The 23,232-nt window shown below is 44.7% G+C and overlaps 1 protein-coding gene across 1 annotated transcript in view; it reads left to right on the top strand.

Moving 5' to 3' along the window:
• Window positions 1–5,124: 5,124 nt before the first annotated feature.
• LOC129381452 (uncharacterized) overlaps window positions 5,125–23,232 on the top strand; it is a 31,517-nt gene continuing 13,409 nt past the window's right edge. The window contains exon 1 of the mRNA XM_055064321.1: window positions 5,125–5,720. Coding sequence (XP_054920296.1) covers window positions 5,202–5,720 — 519 coding nt within the window. The 5' untranslated portion in view covers window positions 5,125–5,201. The remainder of the gene's footprint in view (window positions 5,721–23,232) is intronic.

Here is a 23,232-nt window from a genome sequence, read left to right as displayed (position 1 = left end):
CGCTGTCGTCGCCTACGCCGACTCTGTGGCTGCTACAGCGCTGGCTACACTACCTGTCTTCGGCCCGTACCGGTTCGCGAACGCGCAAGGCGCCCTGGCCGCCGTCGTCATAGTAGGGACCGTCGCCGTCCTCACAGCATCAACCTTCGTATGCAAGTCGATGCGGGCAACGCGACAGCACGTATTTCTGCAGCATGCTCGTGCCCTACATTTGTCGGAAATATTTACTCAACAGTAAAATAATATGATTATGTCATCTGGAGGAAACAATTCATTCCATGCCGTCAATACAGGGTCATTCTATAAATATTTTAAAAGCTGTTTCTCGTTGTGCAATAGACGGTTGTGTGAGACTGGATACTGAGTTCCTATAGCTTACTATATCATAAACCGATAAAGAACTGAATAATTACAGTCACATGAGCATCCTTTCAGTATCGAACATTATTATTCAGCAAGGTATTTCCGATAGAATAAGGGAAAGGATTTGCTTCATTAAACCAAGAGAACACGCTGCCTTCATGAAGCTATATTCCACAATGGCCCAGATGCTCGCCATAAATCAGTTATATGAGAAAATATTGGAGTACACTCAGCCCCTGTATATGCCTTTCATTGATTTTCAAAAGGAATTTGATTCATTGGACATATCAGCAGTCATGCAAGCTCGGCGCAATCTAGGAGTACAAGGCGCATCCTTGAATATCTTAGGAAATATCTGCAAAGAATCCGCGGCTGCCTTCCTTCTCCACAAGAAAAGTAGAAGACTGCCTACAAGGAATGGGGTCAGGCAAGGAGGCACAATATTACCACCGATATTCACTGCAAGCTTATATAGGTATTCATGCTATTATTAGCAGCGGTGGCTTAGCCGTGGGGATCAATGTTGAATATCTAGGCAACTTAGCAGATGACATCCTATTATTCGGCAAAAATGGGTATGAAATCAAAACATTTGATTTCGTATTTTAACCGAGGGAGTGCAAGGGTGGGGTGGAAGATGAACATGCAGGAGACAAAGGCAATGTCCAATAGCGAAGCAAGGCAACAAAAATTCATTATCGCGAGTCAGCGTCGAGAGTCTGTACAGGGGAACGTCGATGTAGGACAATTACTCACAGGGAATCCTCACAATGGGACGGAAATTTACAGAAGAATAAAATGGGTCTGTTTTGGGGCCTTTGTTATTTTTACTCTTTATAAACGACATTGTCCACAATCTAGAATGCAAAGTGAGGTTATATGATGATGATTGTGCCATATACAGGAATGTATAAAATGATTGTGATGTTAGTAGTTTGCAGAATGATCCTAACAAAATTCATGTTCGGTGCATTAAGTGCGGCATGTCTTTGAACAGTGCTAAATGTCAGCCTGTATCATTCACCCGTAAACGCTTTCCTGTGAGATCAGTGTATAAATTGGACGGACTATTTCTTGAAAATGTCCAACCCTAAAAATGCCTCGGGGTCTATTTTGCAGAAACAATAACATGGAACAGACATATTGAAAGCTTAACCTTAACATCATCTCGTATGCTAAACCTTGTTAGACGTAACTTTTATAAAGCCCCCCAGAAAGTAAAAGAAGTGCTTTATAGAACAAATGTTCGTCCGGTACTCGAATACGCTTGCCAAGTATGAGACCCTCAAAGCTCTAAACTTATAGAAAAGCCTGAACACATCCAAAACCGCGCTGCAAGATTTCTTTCTGGTAATTATAACTTCCGTAGCAGTATTCCATTAGTTAAAGAAGACCTTGGTTGGAAAACACTAGCACACCGCCGATTAACTGCAAAATTAGCACTTTCTTTCTGAATTCACTCTGATCTCACGGGAATAAATAAGAACTTGTACATTTTCCCTCCCACTTCATCTCTAAACGATGTGATCACGGCCTGAAAGTTCTTGAAATGTGCTGTCGTACTGATGTCTACCGTAATTAATTTATTCCGCATTCTTCCGAACACGGGAATAGGCTTCACAAGAGCATTGGTGAATGTAAAACGAGTTCAGAGTTTCTGATATCATCCCCTTTACTTATCATTTGGCTGGCCTTGCGCTTCATGCGATGGTGTACCTTTGCCATTTCTGTGTTGCAATTTTGCACCGCAGTTGCACTGAAGACCGTTTTGCTGTCGAGATGACTCATCGATGTTACGTATTTTGTTACTTTTACCACCTGTGCTTAGCTGTTTTAATTTTTTTGTCACATGTTCATTTTCCTCCAATTGTCCCCCCGGCAATAATGCTCTTGTGGTGCTGCAGGTACTTGTATAAATGAAAAAAATAACTGGGTTGGAGGGCACATGGGAGGAATTAACAAATTCTGACTGGCAGCTTACCACTCTCATTTAAAAGAAAAATGTAGAATCATTGCATTATACTGGCGCCAACATATGGGCAGAACAAAGAAGGTCGAGGAAAAGCTAAGCTCCGCAGAGAAAGCGATAAAAGGAAAATTTAAGGCGCAACGTTTAAAGACAGGAAACGAGCGGCATGGACCACAGAGCAAGAGGGGATAGCCGGTATTTAGTTGACATTAGGAGAAAAAGAATGGAGCTCGGCCGGCCACTCGGTTCTCCTACATAACCGGTGGACAATTCGAGTAACAGAATGGCTGCCAAAGGAGGGGAAGGGCACTCGAGGGAAGCATAAAAATATGTTAGGTGATGAAGTGAAGAAATTTGCAGCTGCAACTCGGAATCAGCTTGTGCAAGACCGGAGTAATTGGTGGTTGCTGGAAGAGGTCTTCGTCCTGCAGTGGACATAAAATAGGTGGACGCTGATGATGACGATGGCATCGAAGTACTTGAGTTTCTCAACGGAGTACTTGGGATCGAAGTTCTTGAGCAGCACCAGGCTAGCACTGACGCTAAGAGTCGAGTACAAGCGGAGCCCAGCACGCAAAATAGAGCTTACACTAAAGACGTTACGCTGCCGTGTCCCGACACTAAATTCCGACACCCACAAGGATCGTTTGGCCACATTTACTTTGTGTACACAAAGCGGAGAAACCCGAAACAATTGACCACGTTGCGTGCCGACGATTTCACCCGCTAAGAAGAAGGGTGCTCGAGGTCCCTATAAACAAGTTTGGTCTTAGCATGAACCTCCACGTCTTACTTTCGCTGGAAACTTTCCCTTTTGGGTGCTGCCACAAGCTTGTTTGAACAGGGATGAAGCACTTTTATTCTTGCTAGCAAACGGGCGCATTTCTGAAACGACGAATTATCGTAAATATTGATTTATCTTTTCATTCATTTTAGCAGCAGCACTTTGCCAGTTTTGAAGACCGTAGAAAATTACTCTCCCCGTGGTATTTTATTCTAGCTTTTTCTATTACCCCACGGTGGGTACCTGTCATTTGTGTAACTTTTTTGTATATTTATTTACCAACAATCCGCCAGACAAACGATGTTTGTGTGTTTATCCTAATAAACGTAGTTTATTCTGCCGCCTCTTGGCGAATGCTGCGTAGTGCGCACGAGCCAGCATTTCGAGAATCCAACAGAGCGGCTATGTGCCAGTAACGTTTAGATACAGCAGTACCTTGGGGTTATTCCACCTCATGTTAAAGAAATTTGGTTTTTGTAGATATCTGAACATTGTGGACAAGCCCATAATGAGATGGCATACAGAATGAGAAAGGCAGCCATTATTGGGCCAGTGGGTTTCTTTATTCCAAGCCTTACTCTGCTGGTGGTAACAAGGTTGCGATCGCGACAAATAGTCCTAGGTGCAAAAAATGAGCTCTTTGCTGCACGGAATTACGTGCATTTAGCGCTCCCCTGGAATGTCCGCTCTTGTCCCTCTCGGCAATGCGAAGTTTCCTTTACACTATTACGATGTCGTATACCGCAACTAAATCTGCACACGAGTAGGTGTAGGTACGCACTATCAAACATTCCTGGTCCATGCGGGAATATAGAATCACTGGAGCGCTTCCTCTTATTCTGCCACAAATGCAATTAAGGATCTGTCTAGAGCAGCCCATATCGTGTATATGCATTCTCCTCTGAGAGATTAACATGTTATCATTTCGGGCAAGTACCCTTGGTTGAGATTGAAAGGAGGTGTGACAAACAGTACATAAGTACATCATTGCGGCTGGTAGACTCTCATGTTAAGCACATTTACCTCATTATTAACGGTGAATTGCGTAATGTTCATATATACTTCGTCATAATTGGTATGACCAATATTAGTGAAACAGAAACAGAAGATAATTTATATATACTATTAATTAAATATCAATAGTACTCTTCAAAAAATTTACGGGAAGCAAGAAGTGCATATTCTGTGTCCACTGAGGACCATGGTCAGCCTTCTCCCCCTCGTGGGAACGTGCCAAAATATGAAGGAAAACGCAAAGAAGTAACAATTCAATTTTTCGAGAGTAGCGCGTATTCATGAAATCATGTGAATTTACCACTGTTACATGATGATTTTGGAAGCATCCTTGATCTTGCGCTACTTCTGGTGCATCGAGGATGCCAGGAGCAGCAAAGATCAACCACTTCTCCCGCAGATCAAAGGGGTAAGCGCAACATTGGAAAGACGTGCATCTTCGGCTGCAGTGACCGTTCGGCTTTTCTTTAACCATTGCGGTGGGTACCTCTGTCTGTCCCGCTGCCGAGCACCTGCTGGTCGCGCGTTTCATGTCACCTGCTTTCTGGGAGCTTTAAAGAACTTCGGGTGGTCGAACTTAGCCTGGAGAGCTCCCACGATGTCTCATTGCCACCCGTCTAGCTTTGGCACGTTCCACCTTATGAAGGGGTAATTAAACCGCTAAAATTCTGGCACGTTTATTTCGAGTAAACATCTGTACGCGAGTAAGTACCGGCAACACCCTATGGTTGTCTCATTTTCGGCCCCCTTTTGGAGAATCACTATGAGCCCCTAGAGAATAACGTTCACATAGTTAGGTCACAAGTGGCGTAAACATGCTTCGCAAGGGTGCACGATAACTTTCCAGGTTATATTCAGACATGTGACAAGCAGGTACTCCACCGAATGGGATTTTCTAGCTCTGTGTTTTTTGCCCGAACGCACGCAATACTATGTTAGCACGGTGCTTGTGGCGTTGCATCGAACCCGACCAGTGTTTCTCCAATCAGCGACGTCCGCTTTGCCCACCAGGATTCATAAAGCGGTGCGCTGACAATAAAAAGGGGGCCTCCTTGGTTTGGGACTTGGGGTATGTTGTCTGTTTTGTTCGTTCAACAGCGCGTCTGCCTCTACACAGTGGCAGCAACGCTAAGCATCACTGTTACCTTACAATTTCATGTTTGTTCGTCCGAAGTCTATTTTCTACTTAGATGGAACATTTTCTTTGTTCTGTCTCATTCTCAGACGACGCCAACCTTCCCAATGGTCTCCGCCTGCATGGGCCACTGGGGCTTCTGGCAAGCTTGGGTGGCCACGCTGGCTGCCAGGGGGTTAACCTGGCTGCTGCTGTACTTCTGGGCGTCAGAAATATACAGAGAGCAGCAGCCGGGTATACCCCAGACAGCCGAGGCCATCTACGGCTGGCGCTGCAGGATTGTGGCTTACGCCGATACAGTGGCGTCCACTGCGCTCGCCTCCTTGCCGGTATTCGGCCCCTATGAGTATGCGGAGGCCCATGCTGTGCTGGCTGCGGTCGTCATGGTGGTGACGCTGTGCGTCCTTGCAGCAGCTACGTACCTGAAGGTCATGGTGGAGAACGACGATGGGACCGTATGTATTTCTGCAACATGCTTGTGACCCACATTTATCGCAAATATTTGCTCAATAGTCAAAAAAGGTATGTTATGTCACGTGGAGGGAAACAATGCATTGTACAATGTAAATACAGGGCAATACTGTAAACATTTTAAGTGTTGCTACTCGTTTTGCAATAGACGGTTCTGTGATATTGAATACTGACCGAGTTCCTATAGCTTACGACAGCATAAAGCAATAAAGAACTGAGGAATTACAGGCACATGAGCTTGCTTTCGGCATTGAACCAAGATAATTTCCAACATAATTAGGGAAACACTTGACTTCATTGAACCAAGAGAAGCCGAGTGCTTAACGAAGGGATATTCTATAATCGACCAGATGCTTGTCATGAATCAGTCAATTAGGAACATTTGAAGTACACTTAATTGTGTATATGCCTTTCATTCATTAAGAAACACGACTTGATTCAGTAGAGATATCAGCAGTCATGGAAGCACAGCGCAATCAAAGAGTTCAAGACATACTTCGATGTCTTAGGAAATGTCTGCAAAGATTCCGTGGCTGCCTTGGTTCTCCACAAGGAAAGTAGAAGATTACCTTTAAAGAAAGGGGTCTGGGAAGGAGGCACAATATTGCCATTGCTATACACTGCATGCTTATATAAGTACTCAAATTAGAATGCGGTGGCTTAGCAGTGAAGATCAATAGCGAATATCTCGGCAACCGTAGCTTAACAGATGACATCGTATTCTTCGGCAACAGTGTGTATGAATTGAAAACATTCCATTTAGTATTTTAATAGAGGCAATGCAAGGGAGGGGTTGAAGAATAATATGCAGGAGCCAAAGGTAATGTTGAACAGCGAGGCAAGGAAACAACATTGACGCAGGGTCACATTGATGATGTAGGACAAAAACTCTCACGGGATCCTGACAATGAGAAGTAAATTCACAGAAGATTAAAAATGCGTTCGATGCGTACGGAAGGCAATAAAAAATTCTGACTGGCAGCTTACCACTGTCATTGAAAAGGAAAATGTGGAATCATTGGATTATACCAGTGTCAACAAATGTGATAGAAAGTTGGACGTTAACTAAGACGCTTGAGAAAAATCTAAGCTCCGCACAAAGAGCGATGGAACGAAACATGCAAGGCATAACGTTAAAACAGAGGAAGCGAGTGGCGTGGAGCAGAGAGCAAGAGGGGACAGCCGATATTTAGTTGACATAAGGAGAAAAAGAATGCAGCGGTTGCTGGAAGAGGTCTTCGTCCTGCAGTGGACATAATAATAGGTGGAGGCTGATGAAGACAATGGCATCGAAATACTATAGTTTCTCAAACTGGTGCGGTAACGTTTGAAAATTACTGTAGTAAAACAGATCCATTTGTTGTTGTCTGAAAACAAACTAGCTGCATGCTTTGTCAGTTTCACGACTTAACACGCAGCTTGGCAACGATAGAAAGGTCCGTCACATCATTTTGAGTCTAGTAGGTCACCAGTACTATGAGGAGGGCCATAGAGAAGAAAGGAGTAATAGATTAATCGCGCCGTTTGAGCTACTGTGCAATAATTTAGACCAGTTGGGGTTCTTTAATGTGAACTTAAATCTAAGTATAGGGGTGTTTTCGCAATTGGCCCTCATCGAATTTCGGCCGCCCTGGCCGGCATTGTAAACCCATATTGTGAACTTTGTTTTTGTCCGCCTTCGTTCTTTGTCTTTTCCCAATTTCCACCACACTTCCATTCGCCTTTTAGTAATCTCTATAGCGAACATGTTTTCTTTTCCTCTGCTCTCGCTCAACCCAAGGGCTTCAAGAAGGCCAGTGAGGCATAAATTGACCACTGGGCAGATATCACCACTTACCAACAAAACATGCTCCGTTGTTTCCCTAGCTTCCCTAGCTCAGCAAACACTTGGCTCCGCTCTTCCTTCTTATATCTCGCTTTATAGGTGCATGTTTTAAGACATCCTGATCTCGCTTCGCAATGCAGTAATAATAATAATAATAATACTTGCAAATTCAATGCAAATGGCATGTATCCTTGGCAAATATTTCTCAAGAGCTGTAAACAACTATTTCCTAAGCCTCCCCCTTTCAGAATATTCATCAAGATATTGTGGTCTAGATTGTCATACGCTCGTATAACGTCTGAAAAGGCTACATATAATGGTTTCCTTTCTACTCTTGATATTTCTATACACTGAGTAAGGACAAATAAGTTATCATCCAGACGCCTACCTATTTTGATGCCACCTTTAAGTTATCCCAATATGTTATTATTCTCAGCCATTACTTGCAGCTCAAATTTATTTTCCTGCATTGTGAACCTGTACGTTACCGATGTAATTGACAATGGTCTATACGAGTCAATTCGCCTTCCTCTGAAGGTTTTTTTCCACTGCTTTTGAAAGAGCTTCCATACTTTCTTGTCCTATTTCATTATTCAGCCTAATGGGAACCTCGAGTAGCCCTGTGGCTGTACGCTTAGGAATTTTCGCTTCGGCTTTCTTGCAGTTGAAATTTGTCATCACCAGCTCTTTTTCCCACTGGTTCTCTTTCATGCTCCTTTTTTCTTCAAATACAGCCTCGCCATTGGTGCGGAAAGATTCGGCTGCTATGTTTGGGATTACATTTAATACCACTTCCCCTTCCAGTTTGTTTCCAGCTTCGTCTAGGATATGTTGTCGTATTGTTGTTTACTTGCTGCCTAATAATTTTTTCTGGTTCAAAAATATTCTAGGTATGGGCTTCTTTTTTTTCTCAGGTATTTCTGATAAGCAACGTTCACTCTCACATTTTATCTTTGCTTGCACCAGTATTCGAACCATAAACTTTTTCTCCCGGTATATTTCCCATTTACAGGCTACTTCATCCTGCGGCAACTGCTCTTTATTTGCCTGCCTGTGCTCTCAGGATGCTTTCTGTCATTCGGCGATCGCTTCTAGTATCTCCCTATTACACCAGCTTTTCCGTTTGTTTCTTTCCTTTCCTACGAATATATTGTTTCTCGTTCCATATTTCTGTAGTTATTACACTTTGATGCTCACAATATATTTGTTCAGCGTTCAACTTTTGACTGGCCATTTTGCACTCCTTGCTCTCTTTCCCAACTACATATCCAATTTTCAAAATGATGAGTTTATGATCACTCCTTATGCTGCGTTACCCTTCCTCATCACTGACCATTTCTCTCAACCAATCATGAATTCTTTATGTCACCAGACAGTAATAAATGGTTGATGGCCGGTTTCCCACTTCCCCCGTCATTTTTCCTTCACATTTATGCCCTGTATTCACGATAACATGGTTATGTTGCTCACAAAGGTGTAACATTGACTTCCCGCTGTTGTCGATATAGCCATCTAAATCCTGTATGTTGGCATTCACGTTACCTAATAGGATAATTCCAGCGTAATTCCCGAAACACTTAATATCAGCACTTATGCATTCCACTAACCTCTAACTTCCACTAACTCATTGTACCTGATAACCAAAGGTGCTCTTGACATTTTGAATTTATTCTTTTCCGTTGCTTCTGAGCACCTAGCCAGGTTTCAGTCGCACGCGATAATCAATCACCATTTCAGAATCTCCGGCCTCTCCCCGCAACCCTTTGTCTTTTGCGCATGATTCGGACTCGACAGGGGGCATTTATCCATGCGCTCTTGAAGTTTTGGCGTTGCGGCCTCAAGAAGGTGCCGCTGTTTCCAGCTATTCCCTCGCCACGTTACATGCATTCTACGTACATCGCTGACATTCCCTCACCTGTCCCGTCGGGGGACTGCGTTCCATTGGCACGACCATTCTCGTTCACAATGGCGGCCGTGTCCAGCATTTCCTCGTCTGCTTCAGGTCTTGTTTCCACTACCTTCCGTGCATCACGCGCCCTATTTAGCTCATTTTTGAGCTCTTCAACCTGTATGAAAAGATCTTCCTGGAAAGCCTCCATTTTCTGCAGCCTAGCATCGATATTACAGTGTGTGCGGATTGACTCGACTCCCTCTCCATTCTCATCCGTCCCTTCCTTGAGGGACCCCCCGCGCATTGCCCCCTTTCCTGTCTATATTCTCATGTGTTGCACGGCTTCTTCTAATGCAAATACTATAATACCATATTACTATAATAATGCAGAGTACGCGCCTTCTCGCAAAAACAGATACGCATAGGATCTAAATCATTAAAACTTCTCAAAATAATTGTCACCAAGGTTTTAAAAACAATCAACGCCCTAGAGACTTAAGGTATGACACGTTGTAGCACGTGTTCAACCACGCGGCCACGCTGTCACTTTCCTACCAAACGCACACAGTAAAACCACTAATAGCTAAGAATCTTGCAACTTGCAGACTATTATTTAAAGGTCAGAAAGACTTAACGCCACACAGCGTTGCACGTGTTGAAACACGTGGCACTAGAGGACGCTGTGACTATCCCGCAAAATCAAATGTACAGGAAACACACCCGCACGCACGAAATCAAGAGACAAAAAGAAAACTAGCGAACAATTATTTAAAGCTTAAAAAGTCTGCAAACCAGAAAAGAGTAGCAAGCTCAAAGCATGCACAAAAAACGCATGTTTTCGTCGCTGCTACTGAGCCCTGGAAACACGCGATGGATAGATGGATGTTCGGAGCGTCCCCTTTGGAACGGGGTGGTGCGTTGCGCTACCAAGCTCTTTCTATTGTACTGCCTAATAATGCCCTACCTAGGTTAAACAATGAAATAATAATAAAAAAAACACTGAACTACCACACACACATTTTCTGACCCCGTAGTGCAAACTGTGCTTTTGTACGTCTCCGTCTTTAGTCGTTTCCCTACTTTTCTTCCACCAACGTCCAATCGCTTGTTACTAATGTCTATTGCGGACATATTTACCACTGCTCCCGCTGAACCCAAGGCCTTCAAGGAGGCCAGTGGTGCCTAAATCGACCGCTGGGTCTTCCCATTCTAATAAAAGATGCTCCGTCGTTTTCCTAGCTTTACCACAGCAAGCACATGCTTCTTCTTCCTTCTTATATCTCGCTTTATAGGTGCGTGTTCTAAGGCATCCCGATCTCGCTTCGAAAAGCAATGAGCTTCCCTTTGAGTTATCATAAATTCTTTCTTTCCTGATTTCTTTGTTTCCTCTTAAGTAGTTACTCATGGCACGTTCCTTTTCCATTGCCGCCACACTTGAGATTATTTCAGCTCTCTGACTTTCCGCTTGACCTTCTTTGTTGCTGTGTTGCCCACCCTACCGGCCGCATACTTGTTGGTAAACTTCCTAGTTCTTTTCCTCCACAGTGATTCAACGTTTTTCCTGTACAGATACCTCAACACATTCTCAGCCCGTTTACTGTCTTCGATATTCCTCAGTCACTCTTCATACTCAATATTACTGCGAGCTTCCCTGACTTCAAAACTAGTCCAGAATTTCCAAAAGTAAGTCGAGGAACCATTACACCTTTCCACATACCTCGGAGTACCTCGTACCTCTTGTATCCCCATAGCGCTCTGTGCTTCATTAAGGCTGCATTTCTCTTCCCCTTCACTGTTATTGTTTTTTCCTGTGTTTCCGTCTATTGCTTTCTTTTATCCATATACCAAGGTATTCATATTGTGATACCCGAGGTTTATCCTGGCCCTGTATCGCCGTTGTCTGTTCACTGTTTTCGTTGAATACCATAACACCTGATTTTGCAACACTAAATTTGAAACCTAAATTGTTGCCTTCCTGTCCAGAGATATTAGCCAGACGTTGCAAATCACTTTGCTTGTTAGCTAGGAGTACAATGTCATCCGCATAAAATAAACCTGGACGCTTCTGCTCTACTACTGCACCCGCCTGTTTGTATGATAGATTAAAGCCGATATTACTTCATTCTAGTGCCCTCTCCCTCCTCACCATGTACATTATAAACAGCCGTGGGAATGAAGGGCGCCCCTGCCTCAGTCCCTTGTTGATATGAACTTTCTCCTCGCTGCTCAGCCCTTCCCCTTCAACGCAAACCGCATTTTCTAGGTAGATCTCTCTCAAAAGCTATCGGCAATCGTCACTTCAGCTTTGGCCGACCAGAATATCCCACCAAATGTTGCGGTCTACGTTGTCATAGGCTCATGTAATGTCTAAAAAGGCCACATGTAACGGTCTGCTTTCTAGTTTTGATATTTCAATGCACTGAGTAAGAACAAACAAGTTATCATTCAAACGCCTACCTATTCTGAAGCCATTCTGAAGGTCTCCCAAAATGCCATTATACTCTGCCCATGCTTGAAGCTTTAATGTGATTTCCTGCATTGCTAGCCTGTATATATTACCGATGTAATGGTGAACGGTCTGTACGAGTGAATTATATCTTTCTCCCCCTTACCTTTATCAATTTATTCATTCTACTTTGTCGCCAACTGTCTGGTATTCGTCTATCTTTTAAAGGTTTTCCCACTGCTTTCACCAGAGCTTCTTTGCTCTTTGGCCCGAATTCGTTAATCAGCCTAACGGGAACCTCGTCTATCCCTGTGGCTATGCACTTAGGAAATTTGTCAGCACCAGCTCCTTTTCCACGTGAGTCTCTCTCATGCTCTTCTTTACTTCAAATACAACCTCGTCCTTGCTTTGGAAAGATTCTGCTGTTACTTTTCGGGTGTAATTGTAGTTGCTCCTTCCTGTCTGTTTTCATCTTCGTCTAGGATATGTTGTTGTATTATTGTTGACTTCGTGCCTAATAATTTTATGTGGCTCCAAAATATTCTAAGGGCGGCCTTCTTTTTCTCACGTATTTCGGACAACCAACGTTCACTTTCACCTTTTATCTTTGCTTGCACCAGTATTTGAACCATAGACTTTTTCTCCCGGTATGTTCTCCCATTTACTGGCTACTGCATCCTGCGGCAACTGCGCCTCCTTTGCCTGCCTGTGCTCTCGGGATGCTTTCATAGTTCGGCGATCACTTCTCGAATCTCCCTGTTCCACCAGCTTTTTGGTTTCATTTTTCGTTTCGAACGAAAATGTTACTTCTCTTTCCGTATTTCTGTCGTTATAATGCTTAGTAGCTCACTATGTTGCCACTCTTTGCTTGGCCATTTCCCAAGTTCTTGGTCGACTCTTGTGACTATATTATTATTTGTTCCGTGTTCAGACTTGGATTCGCTAGTGGCCCAAAAAAAAGCGGCAGCATTCGACTTTGTGTGGACCTTTGTGAAGCCAACAAAGCAATCATCGTTCATGGCACGCTGGCACGCTTTTTCGGGGAAGGACGTTCGAGCTACGAACTGACCGTCAAGCTCTGGTTACTCTCCTCTCATCCCGGGGCACAGGCCACCGGTCTACCCAAATTGCAAGATGCTCGGTATGTCTTCTGTACTACAATTTTGATGTAATATATCACCGTGGAAGAGATAACAAGGTACTATACACGGTGGAAGTGATAACAAGGTGGCGGATGCTCTATCACGATTGCGTCTGTCAAACACACAAGAACAAGAGGAAGAAGTTGGGTCGCTTGTTTCCATCTGCATCACAAAGACAACTTCAGGAAGCTGTTCAGTCCAACTTGCTGCTACATCAGGTGATAACTTATGCCACACCTAGGTGGCCGGCGATATGCAGTCTTCAGCCTGAGTTGCGGCCCTTTTTCTACGTGCGGGATGAGCTGGCAGGTATGGACAGCCTTCTGTTGCGAAATGAGCGCCTGGTCATACCAGTTGCACTGACATCAATGCTCATGGAGTACGCGCATGAAGGTCACTAAGGAATTGTGAGCACAAAGCAGAGGCTTCGCACGCAGTATTGGTGGCCAGGACTCGACAAGCAAGTAGAGCAGGCAATCTCGTCTCGCAGTGTGTGTCAAGCGGTAGATAAGTCAGCGAAGCCCACAGTAGCACCACTGGAACCAATTCCGCTACCTGAGCGTGCTTGGCAGAAACTAGCGCTGGACATTGTCGGTTCTTTTTCAAGAGCTGATGAGAGCTGCACTTTTGCAATAACGTTATTGACCTTTATTCGAAGTGGCCCGAGTTATCATTTGTTTCAAGCGTGACATCTAATGTTGTAATCGGATTCTTGACAGCAGGGTTCAGTAGAGAGGGTTAACCAGGTGAGATATTAGCAGATCATGGACCGCAACTGAACTCCACCCTGTTCAAAGATTTTCTCGTAAAGCACGTAATTAAGCACTCTTGCTCATCGATTGCAGTATTGGAGTACCTGGCTGTTTATCGCAGCACACCACATGCAACAACGGGCGTTACACCAGCTGTACTCTTGCATGGACGTGCTCCACGCACCGTGTTGGACATATCAGGCTTATTATCCCCAAGCCCAGGTTTTTGTTACAAGCCGGCACCAGAAATTGTCCAGGCACGGAAGAGGGTGAGAGGTGAACGAATCAGCAGCAAGGAGTATACAGATCGAAAGAGAAGGTAAAAGTGCCAACATTCCTTCGTGAGGGTGAAAGCTCCTCATGTTTCCAGGAAAGGTGATTTAGTAGTGCTTTCACTCTGGAAGACAAGAACACGTGGAATGCCGAGAGGCTGTCTAAAGTGTCGTACACGGGTCGTCAAGGAGGCTCAGCGTTGACAACTCCCGTGGCTGGCAACTGGAATGCCTGTATTCCTGTTGTTCCCGAGCCTCAAATTATGCCAGATGAGCACCCTGGCCTTCTCGACACCACAGACCAAACAGATCTAGCAGAGAACGAGCAAAGAGGAGAGGAGCGTCAAATAGAGTCCCCATCGACATCCAGGAGTGCTACAACGCAGTCAGAGCGCAGAACTAGAATCCTCCGACCTCTAGCATGGCTGAGTGACTTTGTGACCTCTTTGCTTATGAAGTGTTCAAGTTTCTTCCTTTTTCTTAAGGGAAGGTGTATGTTGTGTTGTTTGCTATGCAGTCTGTTATGTCATACATGACGTCATAGTTTCGATAAAAAAGCTGGTGCTGTCAAAGAGCAGAGAGATGTGATCGCAGACGATCAGAGTGGTAGTTGTTCTTCTGGGACGGAGGGCCCCGAGTGTGGCTCGGTGCGTGTGGCCACCTGACCTAGCTATCTTATGATAGAACATAGGTAAGATGCGAACATTTAAATGAACATTTCTAAACCGCTTACTAACACTCTTTTTTTTACTTGGAAACACCTTCTGCGTCTCGGTAACGACAAATGTAAACTTCTGGGCAAGGGAGCGCGTCTGAACGCTTGCCCGCAAGGAGTTCATAACTTGTTGGACTGCACAGTGCCCTTCCTATATACGTTAATGCTGCTACACTCAAGCGTACCTTCCCCTACTGTGATATCGGTGATGTGTGTCGCCGCGAGGGTAGCTAGCGCCGGAGGAGGAAGTCACCGGGGGGTGCGGAAGAGAAGCGCCCCGTTCGCGTTCTTTCCGTTTGTGCTTCTCACACAATGTGCGGATTCCCTGAGGCATAGTAGGCTTCGTACCATCGAGGTCAATAGAGAGCTTTAGCAGTGCCGTATTGCGGTATGGTAAGTGCGGTATACGGTATGGTATTACCGTTCCGTACTCACGTACCGCGATGACCAAAGACGTTTTGACTGCGTGTGCCGCTCGATGCATACGGTAATGTGATGATGATAGCGGCTAAAACTGGCGCTTTCCATAATACAATAACTACGCGCTGAGCGCGAAATATTCATTTTGACGAATACTAGAAAAAATTAGCTTGCCCATACACGCATTATATTTAGCAAAAGTGCCCGGCTATGGCAAACGTAAGCTCCAGTCACAAGGCCGTCACAAGGTTAGTGCATCACGCGGTGGTACTGGCTATGCATGTTCGAAACGTCCATACGCTTGCGTGTAACCTGTGTTCACGAAGTCCAACGTCACTAACTTTTTCATACAGTCATGACGTGTTGCCACCTCCTTCTCATTGGTTATATAATGGTTTCCTTTCTACTCTTGATATTTCTATACACTGAGTAAGGACAAATAAGTTATCATCCAGACGCCTACCTATTTTGATGCCACCTTTAAGTTATCCCAATATGTTATTATTCTCAGCCATTACTTGCAGCTCAAATTTATTTTCCTGCATTGTGAACCTGTACGTTACCGATGTAATTGACAATGGTCTATACGAGTCAATTCGCCTTCCTCTGAAGGTTTTTTTCCACTGCTTTTGAAAGAGCTTCCATACTTTCTTGTCCTATTTCATTATTCAGCCTAATGGGAACCTCGAGTAGCCCTGTGGCTGTACGCTTAGGAATTTTCGCTTCGGCTTTCTTGCAGTTGAAATTTGTCATCACCAGCTCTTTTTCCCACTGGTTCTCTTTCATGCTCCTTTTTTCTTCAAATACAGCCTCGCCATTGGTGCGGAAAGATTCGGCTGCTATGTTTGGGATTACATTTAATACCACTTCCCCTTCCAGTTTGTTTCCAGCTTCGTCTAGGATATGTTGTCGTATTGTTGTTTACTTGCTGCCTAATAATTTTTTCTGGTTCAAAAATATTCTAGGTATGGGCTTCTTTTTTTTCTCAGGTATTTCTGATAAGCAACGTTCACTCTCACATTTTATCTTTGCTTGCACCAGTATTCGAACCATAAACTTTTTCTCCCGGTATATTTCCCATTTACAGGCTACTTCATCCTGCGGCAACTGCTCTTTATTTGCCTGCCTGTGCTCTCAGGATGCTTTCTGTCATTCGGCGATCGCTTCTAGTATCTCCCTATTACACCAGCTTTTCCGTTTGTTTCTTTCCTTTCCTACGAATATATTGTTTCTCGTTCCATATTTCTGTAGTTATTACACTTTGATGCTCACAATATATTTGTTCAGCGTTCAACTTTTGACTGGCCATTTTGCACTCCTTGCTCTCTTTCCCAACTACATATCCAATTTTCAAAATGATGAGTTTATGATCACTCCCTATGCTGCGTTACCCTTCCTCATCACTGACCATTTCTCTCAACCAATCATGAATTCTTTATGTCACCAGACAGTAATAAATGGTTGATGGCCGGTTTCCCACTTCCCCCGTCATTTTTCCTTCACATTTATGCCCTGTATTCACGATAACATGGTTATGTTGCTCACAAAGGTGTAACATTGACTTCCCGCTGTTGTCGATATAGCCATCTAAATCCTGTATGTTGGCATTCACGTTACCTAATAGGATAATTCCAGCGTAATTCCCGAAACACTTAATATCAGCACTTATGCATTCCACTAACCTCTAACTTCCACTAACTCATTGTACCTGATAACCAAAGGTGCTCTTGACATTTTGAATTTATTCTTTTCCGTTGCTTCTGAGCACCTAGCCAGGTTTCAGTCGCACGCGATAATCAATCACCATTTCAGAATCTCCGGCCTCTCCCCGCAACCCTTTGTCTTTTGCGCATGATTCGGACTCGACAGGGGGCATTTATCCATGCGCTCTTGAAGTTTTGGCGTTGCGGCCTCAAGAAGGTGCCGCTGTTTCCAGCTATTCCCTCGCCACGTTACATGCATTCTACGTACATCGCTGACATTCCCTCACCTGTCCCGTCGGGGGACTGCGTTCCATTGGCACGACCATTCTCGTTCACAATGGCGGCCGTGTCCAGCATTTCCTCGTCTGCTTCAGGTCTTGTTTCCACTACCTTCCGTGCATCACGCGCCCTATTTAGCTCATTTTTGAGCTCTTCAACCTGTATGAAAAGATCTTCCTGGAAAGCCTCCATTTTCTGCAGCCTAGCATCGATATTACAGTGTGTGCGGATTGACTCGACTCCCTCTCCATTCTCATCCGTCCCTTCCTTGAGGGACCCCCCGCGCATTGCCCCCTTTCCTGTCTATATTCTCATGTGTTGCACGGCTTCTTCTAATGCAAATACTATAATACCATATTACTATAATAATGCAGAGTACGCGCCTTCTCGCAAAAACAGATACGCATAGGATCTAAATCATTAAAACTTCTCAAAATAATTGTCACCAAGGTTTTAAAAACAATCAACGCCCTAGAGACTTAAGGTATGACACGTTGTAGCACGTGTTCAACCACGCGGCCACGCTGTCACTTTCCTACCAAACGCACACAGTAAAACCACTAATAGCTAAGAATCTTGCAACTTGCAGACTATTATTTAAAGGTCAGAAAGACTTAACGCCACACAGCGTTGCACGTGTTGAAACACGTGGCACTAGAGGACGCTGTGACTATCCCGCAAAATCAAATGTACAGGAAACACACCCGCACGCACGAAATCAAGAGACAAAAAGAAAACTAGCGAACAATTATTTAAAGCTTAAAAAGTCTGCAAACCAGAAAAGAGTAGCAAGCTCAAAGCATGCACAAAAAACGCATGTTTTCGTCGCTGCTACTGAGCCCTGGAAACACGCGATGGATAGATGGATGTTCGGAGCGTCCCCTTTGGAACGGGGTGGTGCGTTGCGCTACCAAGCTCTTTCTATTGTACTGCCTAATAATGCCCTACCTAGGTTAAACAATGAAATAATAATAAAAAAAACACTGAACTACCACACACACATTTTCTGACCCCGTAGTGCAAACTGTGCTTTTGTACGTCTCCGTCTTTAGTCGTTTCCCTACTTTTCTTCCACCAACGTCCAATCGCTTGTTACTAATGTCTATTGCGGACATATTTACCACTGCTCCCGCTGAACCCAAGGCCTTCAAGGAGGCCAGTGGTGCCTAAATCGACCGCTGGGTCTTCCCATTCTAATAAAAGATGCTCCGTCGTTTTCCTAGCTTTACCACAGCAAGCACATGCTTCTTCTTCCTTCTTATATCTCGCTTTATAGGTGCGTGTTCTAAGGCATCCCGATCTCGCTTCGAAAAGCAATGAGCTTCCCTTTGAGTTATCATAAATTCTTTCTTTCCTGATTTCTTTGTTTCCTCTTAAGTAGTTACTCATGGCACGTTCCTTTTCCATTGCCGCCACACTTGAGATTATTTCAGCTCTCTGACTTTCCGCTTGACCTTCTTTGTTGCTGTGTTGCCCACCCTACCGGCCGCATACTTGTTGGTAAACTTCCTAGTTCTTTTCCTCCACAGTGATTCAACGTTTTTCCTGTACAGATACCTCAACACATTCTCAGCCCGTTTACTGTCTTCGATATTCCTCAGTCACTCTTCATACTCAATATTACTGCGAGCTTCCCTGACTTCAAAACTAGTCCAGAATTTCCAAAAGTAAGTCGAGGAACCATTACACCTTTCCACATACCTCGGAGTACCTCGTACCTCTTGTATCCCCATAGCGCTCTGTGCTTCATTAAGGCTGCATTTCTCTTCCCCTTCACTGTTATTGTTTTTTCCTGTGTTTCCGTCTATTGCTTTCTTTTATCCATATACCAAGGTATTCATATTGTGATACCCGAGGTTTATCCTGGCCCTGTATCGCCGTTGTCTGTTCACTGTTTTCGTTGAATACCATAACACCTGATTTTGCAACACTAAATTTGAAACCTAAATTGTTGCCTTCCTGTCCAGAGATATTAGCCAGACGTTGCAAATCACTTTGCTTGTTAGCTAGGAGTACAATGTCATCCGCATAAAATAAACCTGGACGCTTCTGCTCTACTACTGCACCCGCCTGTTTGTATGATAGATTAAAGCCGATATTACTTCATTCTAGTGCCCTCTCCCTCCTCACCATGTACATTATAAACAGCCGTGGGAATGAAGGGCGCCCCTGCCTCAGTCCCTTGTTGATATGAACTTTCTCCTCGCTGCTCAGCCCTTCCCCTTCAACGCAAACCGCATTTTCTAGGTAGATCTCTCTCAAAAGCTATCGGCAATCGTCACTTCAGCTTTGGCCGACCAGAATATCCCACCAAATGTTGCGGTCTACGTTGTCATAGGCTCATGTAATGTCTAAAAAGGCCACATGTAACGGTCTGCTTTCTAGTTTTGATATTTCAATGCACTGAGTAAGAACAAACAAGTTATCATTCAAACGCCTACCTATTCTGAAGCCATTCTGAAGGTCTCCCAAAATGCCATTATACTCTGCCCATGCTTGAAGCTTTAATGTGATTTCCTGCATTGCTAGCCTGTATATATTACCGATGTAATGGTGAACGGTCTGTACGAGTGAATTATATCTTTCTCCCCCTTACCTTTATCAATTTATTCATTCTACTTTGTCGCCAACTGTCTGGTATTCGTCTATCTTTTAAAGGTTTTCCCACTGCTTTCACCAGAGCTTCTTTGCTCTTTGGCCCGAATTCGTTAATCAGCCTAACGGGAACCTCGTCTATCCCTGTGGCTATGCACTTAGGAAATTTGTCAGCACCAGCTCCTTTTCCACGTGAGTCTCTCTCATGCTCTTCTTTACTTCAAATACAACCTCGTCCTTGCTTTGGAAAGATTCTGCTGTTACTTTTCGGGTGTAATTGTAGTTGCTCCTTCCTGTCTGTTTTCATCTTCGTCTAGGATATGTTGTTGTATTATTGTTGACTTCGTGCCTAATAATTTTATGTGGCTCCAAAATATTCTAAGGGCGGCCTTCTTTTTCTCACGTATTTCGGACAACCAACGTTCACTTTCACCTTTTATCTTTGCTTGCACCAGTATTTGAACCATAGACTTTTTCTCCCGGTATGTTCTCCCATTTACTGGCTACTGCATCCTGCGGCAACTGCGCCTCCTTTGCCTGCCTGTGCTCTCGGGATGCTTTCATAGTTCGGCGATCACTTCTCGAATCTCCCTGTTCCACCAGCTTTTTGGTTTCATTTTTCGTTTCGAACGAAAATGTTACTTCTCTTTCCGTATTTCTGTCGTTATAATGCTTAGTAGCTCACTATGTTGCCACTCTTTGCTTGGCCATTTCCCAAGTTCTTGGTCGACTCTTGTGACTATATTATTATTTGTTCCGTGTTCAGACTTGGATTCGCTAGTGGCCCAAAAAAAAGCGGCAGCATTCGACTTTGTGTGGACCTTTGTGAAGCCAACAAAGCAATCATCGTTCATGGCACGCTGGCACGCTTTTTCGGGGAAGGACGTTCGAGCTACGAACTGACCGTCAAGCTCTGGTTACTCTCCTCTCATCCCGGGGCACAGGCCACCGGTCTACCCAAATTGCAAGATGCTCGGTATGTCTTCTGTACTACAATTTTGATGTAATATATCACCGTGGAAGAGATAACAAGGTACTATACACGGTGGAAGTGATAACAAGGTGGCGGATGCTCTATCACGATTGCGTCTGTCAAACACACAAGAACAAGAGGAAGAAGTTGGGTCGCTTGTTTCCATCTGCATCACAAAGACAACTTCAGGAAGCTGTTCAGTCCAACTTGCTGCTACATCAGGTGATAACTTATGCCACACCTAGGTGGCCGGCGATATGCAGTCTTCAGCCTGAGTTGCGGCCCTTTTTCTACGTGCGGGATGAGCTGGCAGGTATGGACAGCCTTCTGTTGCGAAATGAGCGCCTGGTCATACCAGTTGCACTGACATCAATGCTCATGGAGTACGCGCATGAAGGTCACTAAGGAATTGTGAGCACAAAGCAGAGGCTTCGCACGCAGTATTGGTGGCCAGGACTCGACAAGCAAGTAGAGCAGGCAATCTCGTCTCGCAGTGTGTGTCAAGCGGTAGATAAGTCAGCGAAGCCCACAGTAGCACCACTGGAACCAATTCCGCTACCTGAGCGTGCTTGGCAGAAACTAGCGCTGGACATTGTCGGTTCTTTTTCAAGAGCTGATGAGAGCTGCACTTTTGCAATAACGTTATTGACCTTTATTCGAAGTGGCCCGAGTTATCATTTGTTTCAAGCGTGACATCTAATGTTGTAATCGGATTCTTGACAGCAGGGTTCAGTAGAGAGGGTTAACCAGGTGAGATATTAGCAGATCATGGACCGCAACTGAACTCCACCCTGTTCAAAGATTTTCTCGTAAAGCACGTAATTAAGTACTCTTGCTCATCGATTGCAGTATTGGAGTACCTGGCTGTTTATCGCAGCACACCACATGCAACAACGGGCGTTACACCAGCTGTACTCTTGCATGGACGTGCTCCACGCACCGTGTTGGACATATCAGGCTTATTATCCCCAAGCCCAGGTTTTTGTTACAAGCCGGCACCAGAAATTGTCCAGGCACGGAAGAGGGTGAGAGGTGAACGAATCAGCAGCAAGGAGTATACAGATCGAAAGAGAAGGTAAAAGTGCCAACATTCCTTCGTGAGGGTGAAAGCTCCTCATGTTTCCAGGAAAGGTGATTTAGTAGTGCTTTCACTCTGGAAGACAAGAACACGTGGAATGCCGAGAGGCTGTCTAAAGTGTCGTACACGGGTCGTCAAGGAGGCTCAGCGTTGACAACTCCCGTGGCTGGCAACTGGAATGCCTGTATTCCTGTTGTTCCCGAGCCTCAAATTATGCCAGATGAGCACCCTGGCCTTCTCGACACCACAGACCAAACAGATCTAGCAGAGAACGAGCAAAGAGGAGAGGAGCGTCAAATAGAGTCACCATCGACATCCAGGAGTGCTACAACGCAGTCAGAGCGCAGAACTAGAATCCTCCGACCTCTAGCATGGCTGAGTGACTTTGTGACCTCTTTGCTTATGAAGTGTTCAAGTTTCTTCCTTTTTCTTAAGGGAAGGTGTATGTTGTGTTGTTTGCTATGCAGTCTGTTATGTCATACATGACGTCATAGTTTCGATAAAAAAGCTGGTGCTGTCAAAGAGCAGAGAGATGTGATCGCAGACGATCAGAGTGGTAGTTGTTCTTCTGGGACGGAGGGCCCCGAGTGTGGCTCGGTGCGTGTGGCCACCTGACCTAGCTATCTTATGATAGAACATAGGTAAGATGCGAACATTTAAATGAACATTTCTAAACCGCTTACTAACACTCTTTTTTTTTACTTGGAAACACCTTCTGCGTCTCGGTAACGACAAATGTAAACTTCTGGGCAAGGGAGCGCGTCTGAACGCTTGCCCGCAAGGAGTTCATAACTTGTTGGACTGCACAGTGCCCTTCCTATATACGTTAATGCTGCTACACTCAAGCGTACCTTCCCCTACTGTGATATCGGTGATGTGTGTCGCCGCGAGCGTAGCTAGCGCCGGAGGAGGAAGTCACCGGGGGGTGCGGAAGAGAAGCGCCCCGTTCGCGTTCTTTCCGTTTGTGCTTCTCACACAATGTGCGGATTCCCTGAGGCATAGTAGGCTTCGTACCATCGAGGTCAATAGAGAGCTTTAGCAGTGCCGTATTGCGGTATGGTAAGTGCGGTATACGGTATGGTATTACCGTTCCGTACTCGCGTACCGCGATGACCAAAGACGTTTTGACTGCGTGTGCCGCTCGATGCATACGGTAATGTGATGATGATAGCGGCTAAAACTGGCGCTTTGCATAATACAATAACTACGCGCTGAGCGCGAACTATTCATTTTGACCAATACTAGAAAAAATTAGCTTGCCCATACACGCATTATATTTAGCAAAAGTGCCCGGCTATGGCAAACGTAAGCTCCAGTCACAAGGCCGTCACAAGGTTAGTGCATCACGCCGTGGTACTGGCTATGCATGTTCGCAACGTCCATACGCTTGCGTGTAACCTGTGTT

This window comes from Dermacentor andersoni, unplaced genomic scaffold (assembly GCF_023375885.2).
Source record: "Dermacentor andersoni unplaced genomic scaffold, qqDerAnde1_hic_scaffold ctg00000033.1, whole genome shotgun sequence".
Lineage (NCBI taxonomy): Eukaryota > Metazoa > Arthropoda > Arachnida > Ixodida > Ixodidae > Dermacentor > Dermacentor andersoni.
Note: the sequence above shows the minus strand (reverse complement) of the source record. Positions and strands in the feature narration are given on the sequence as shown.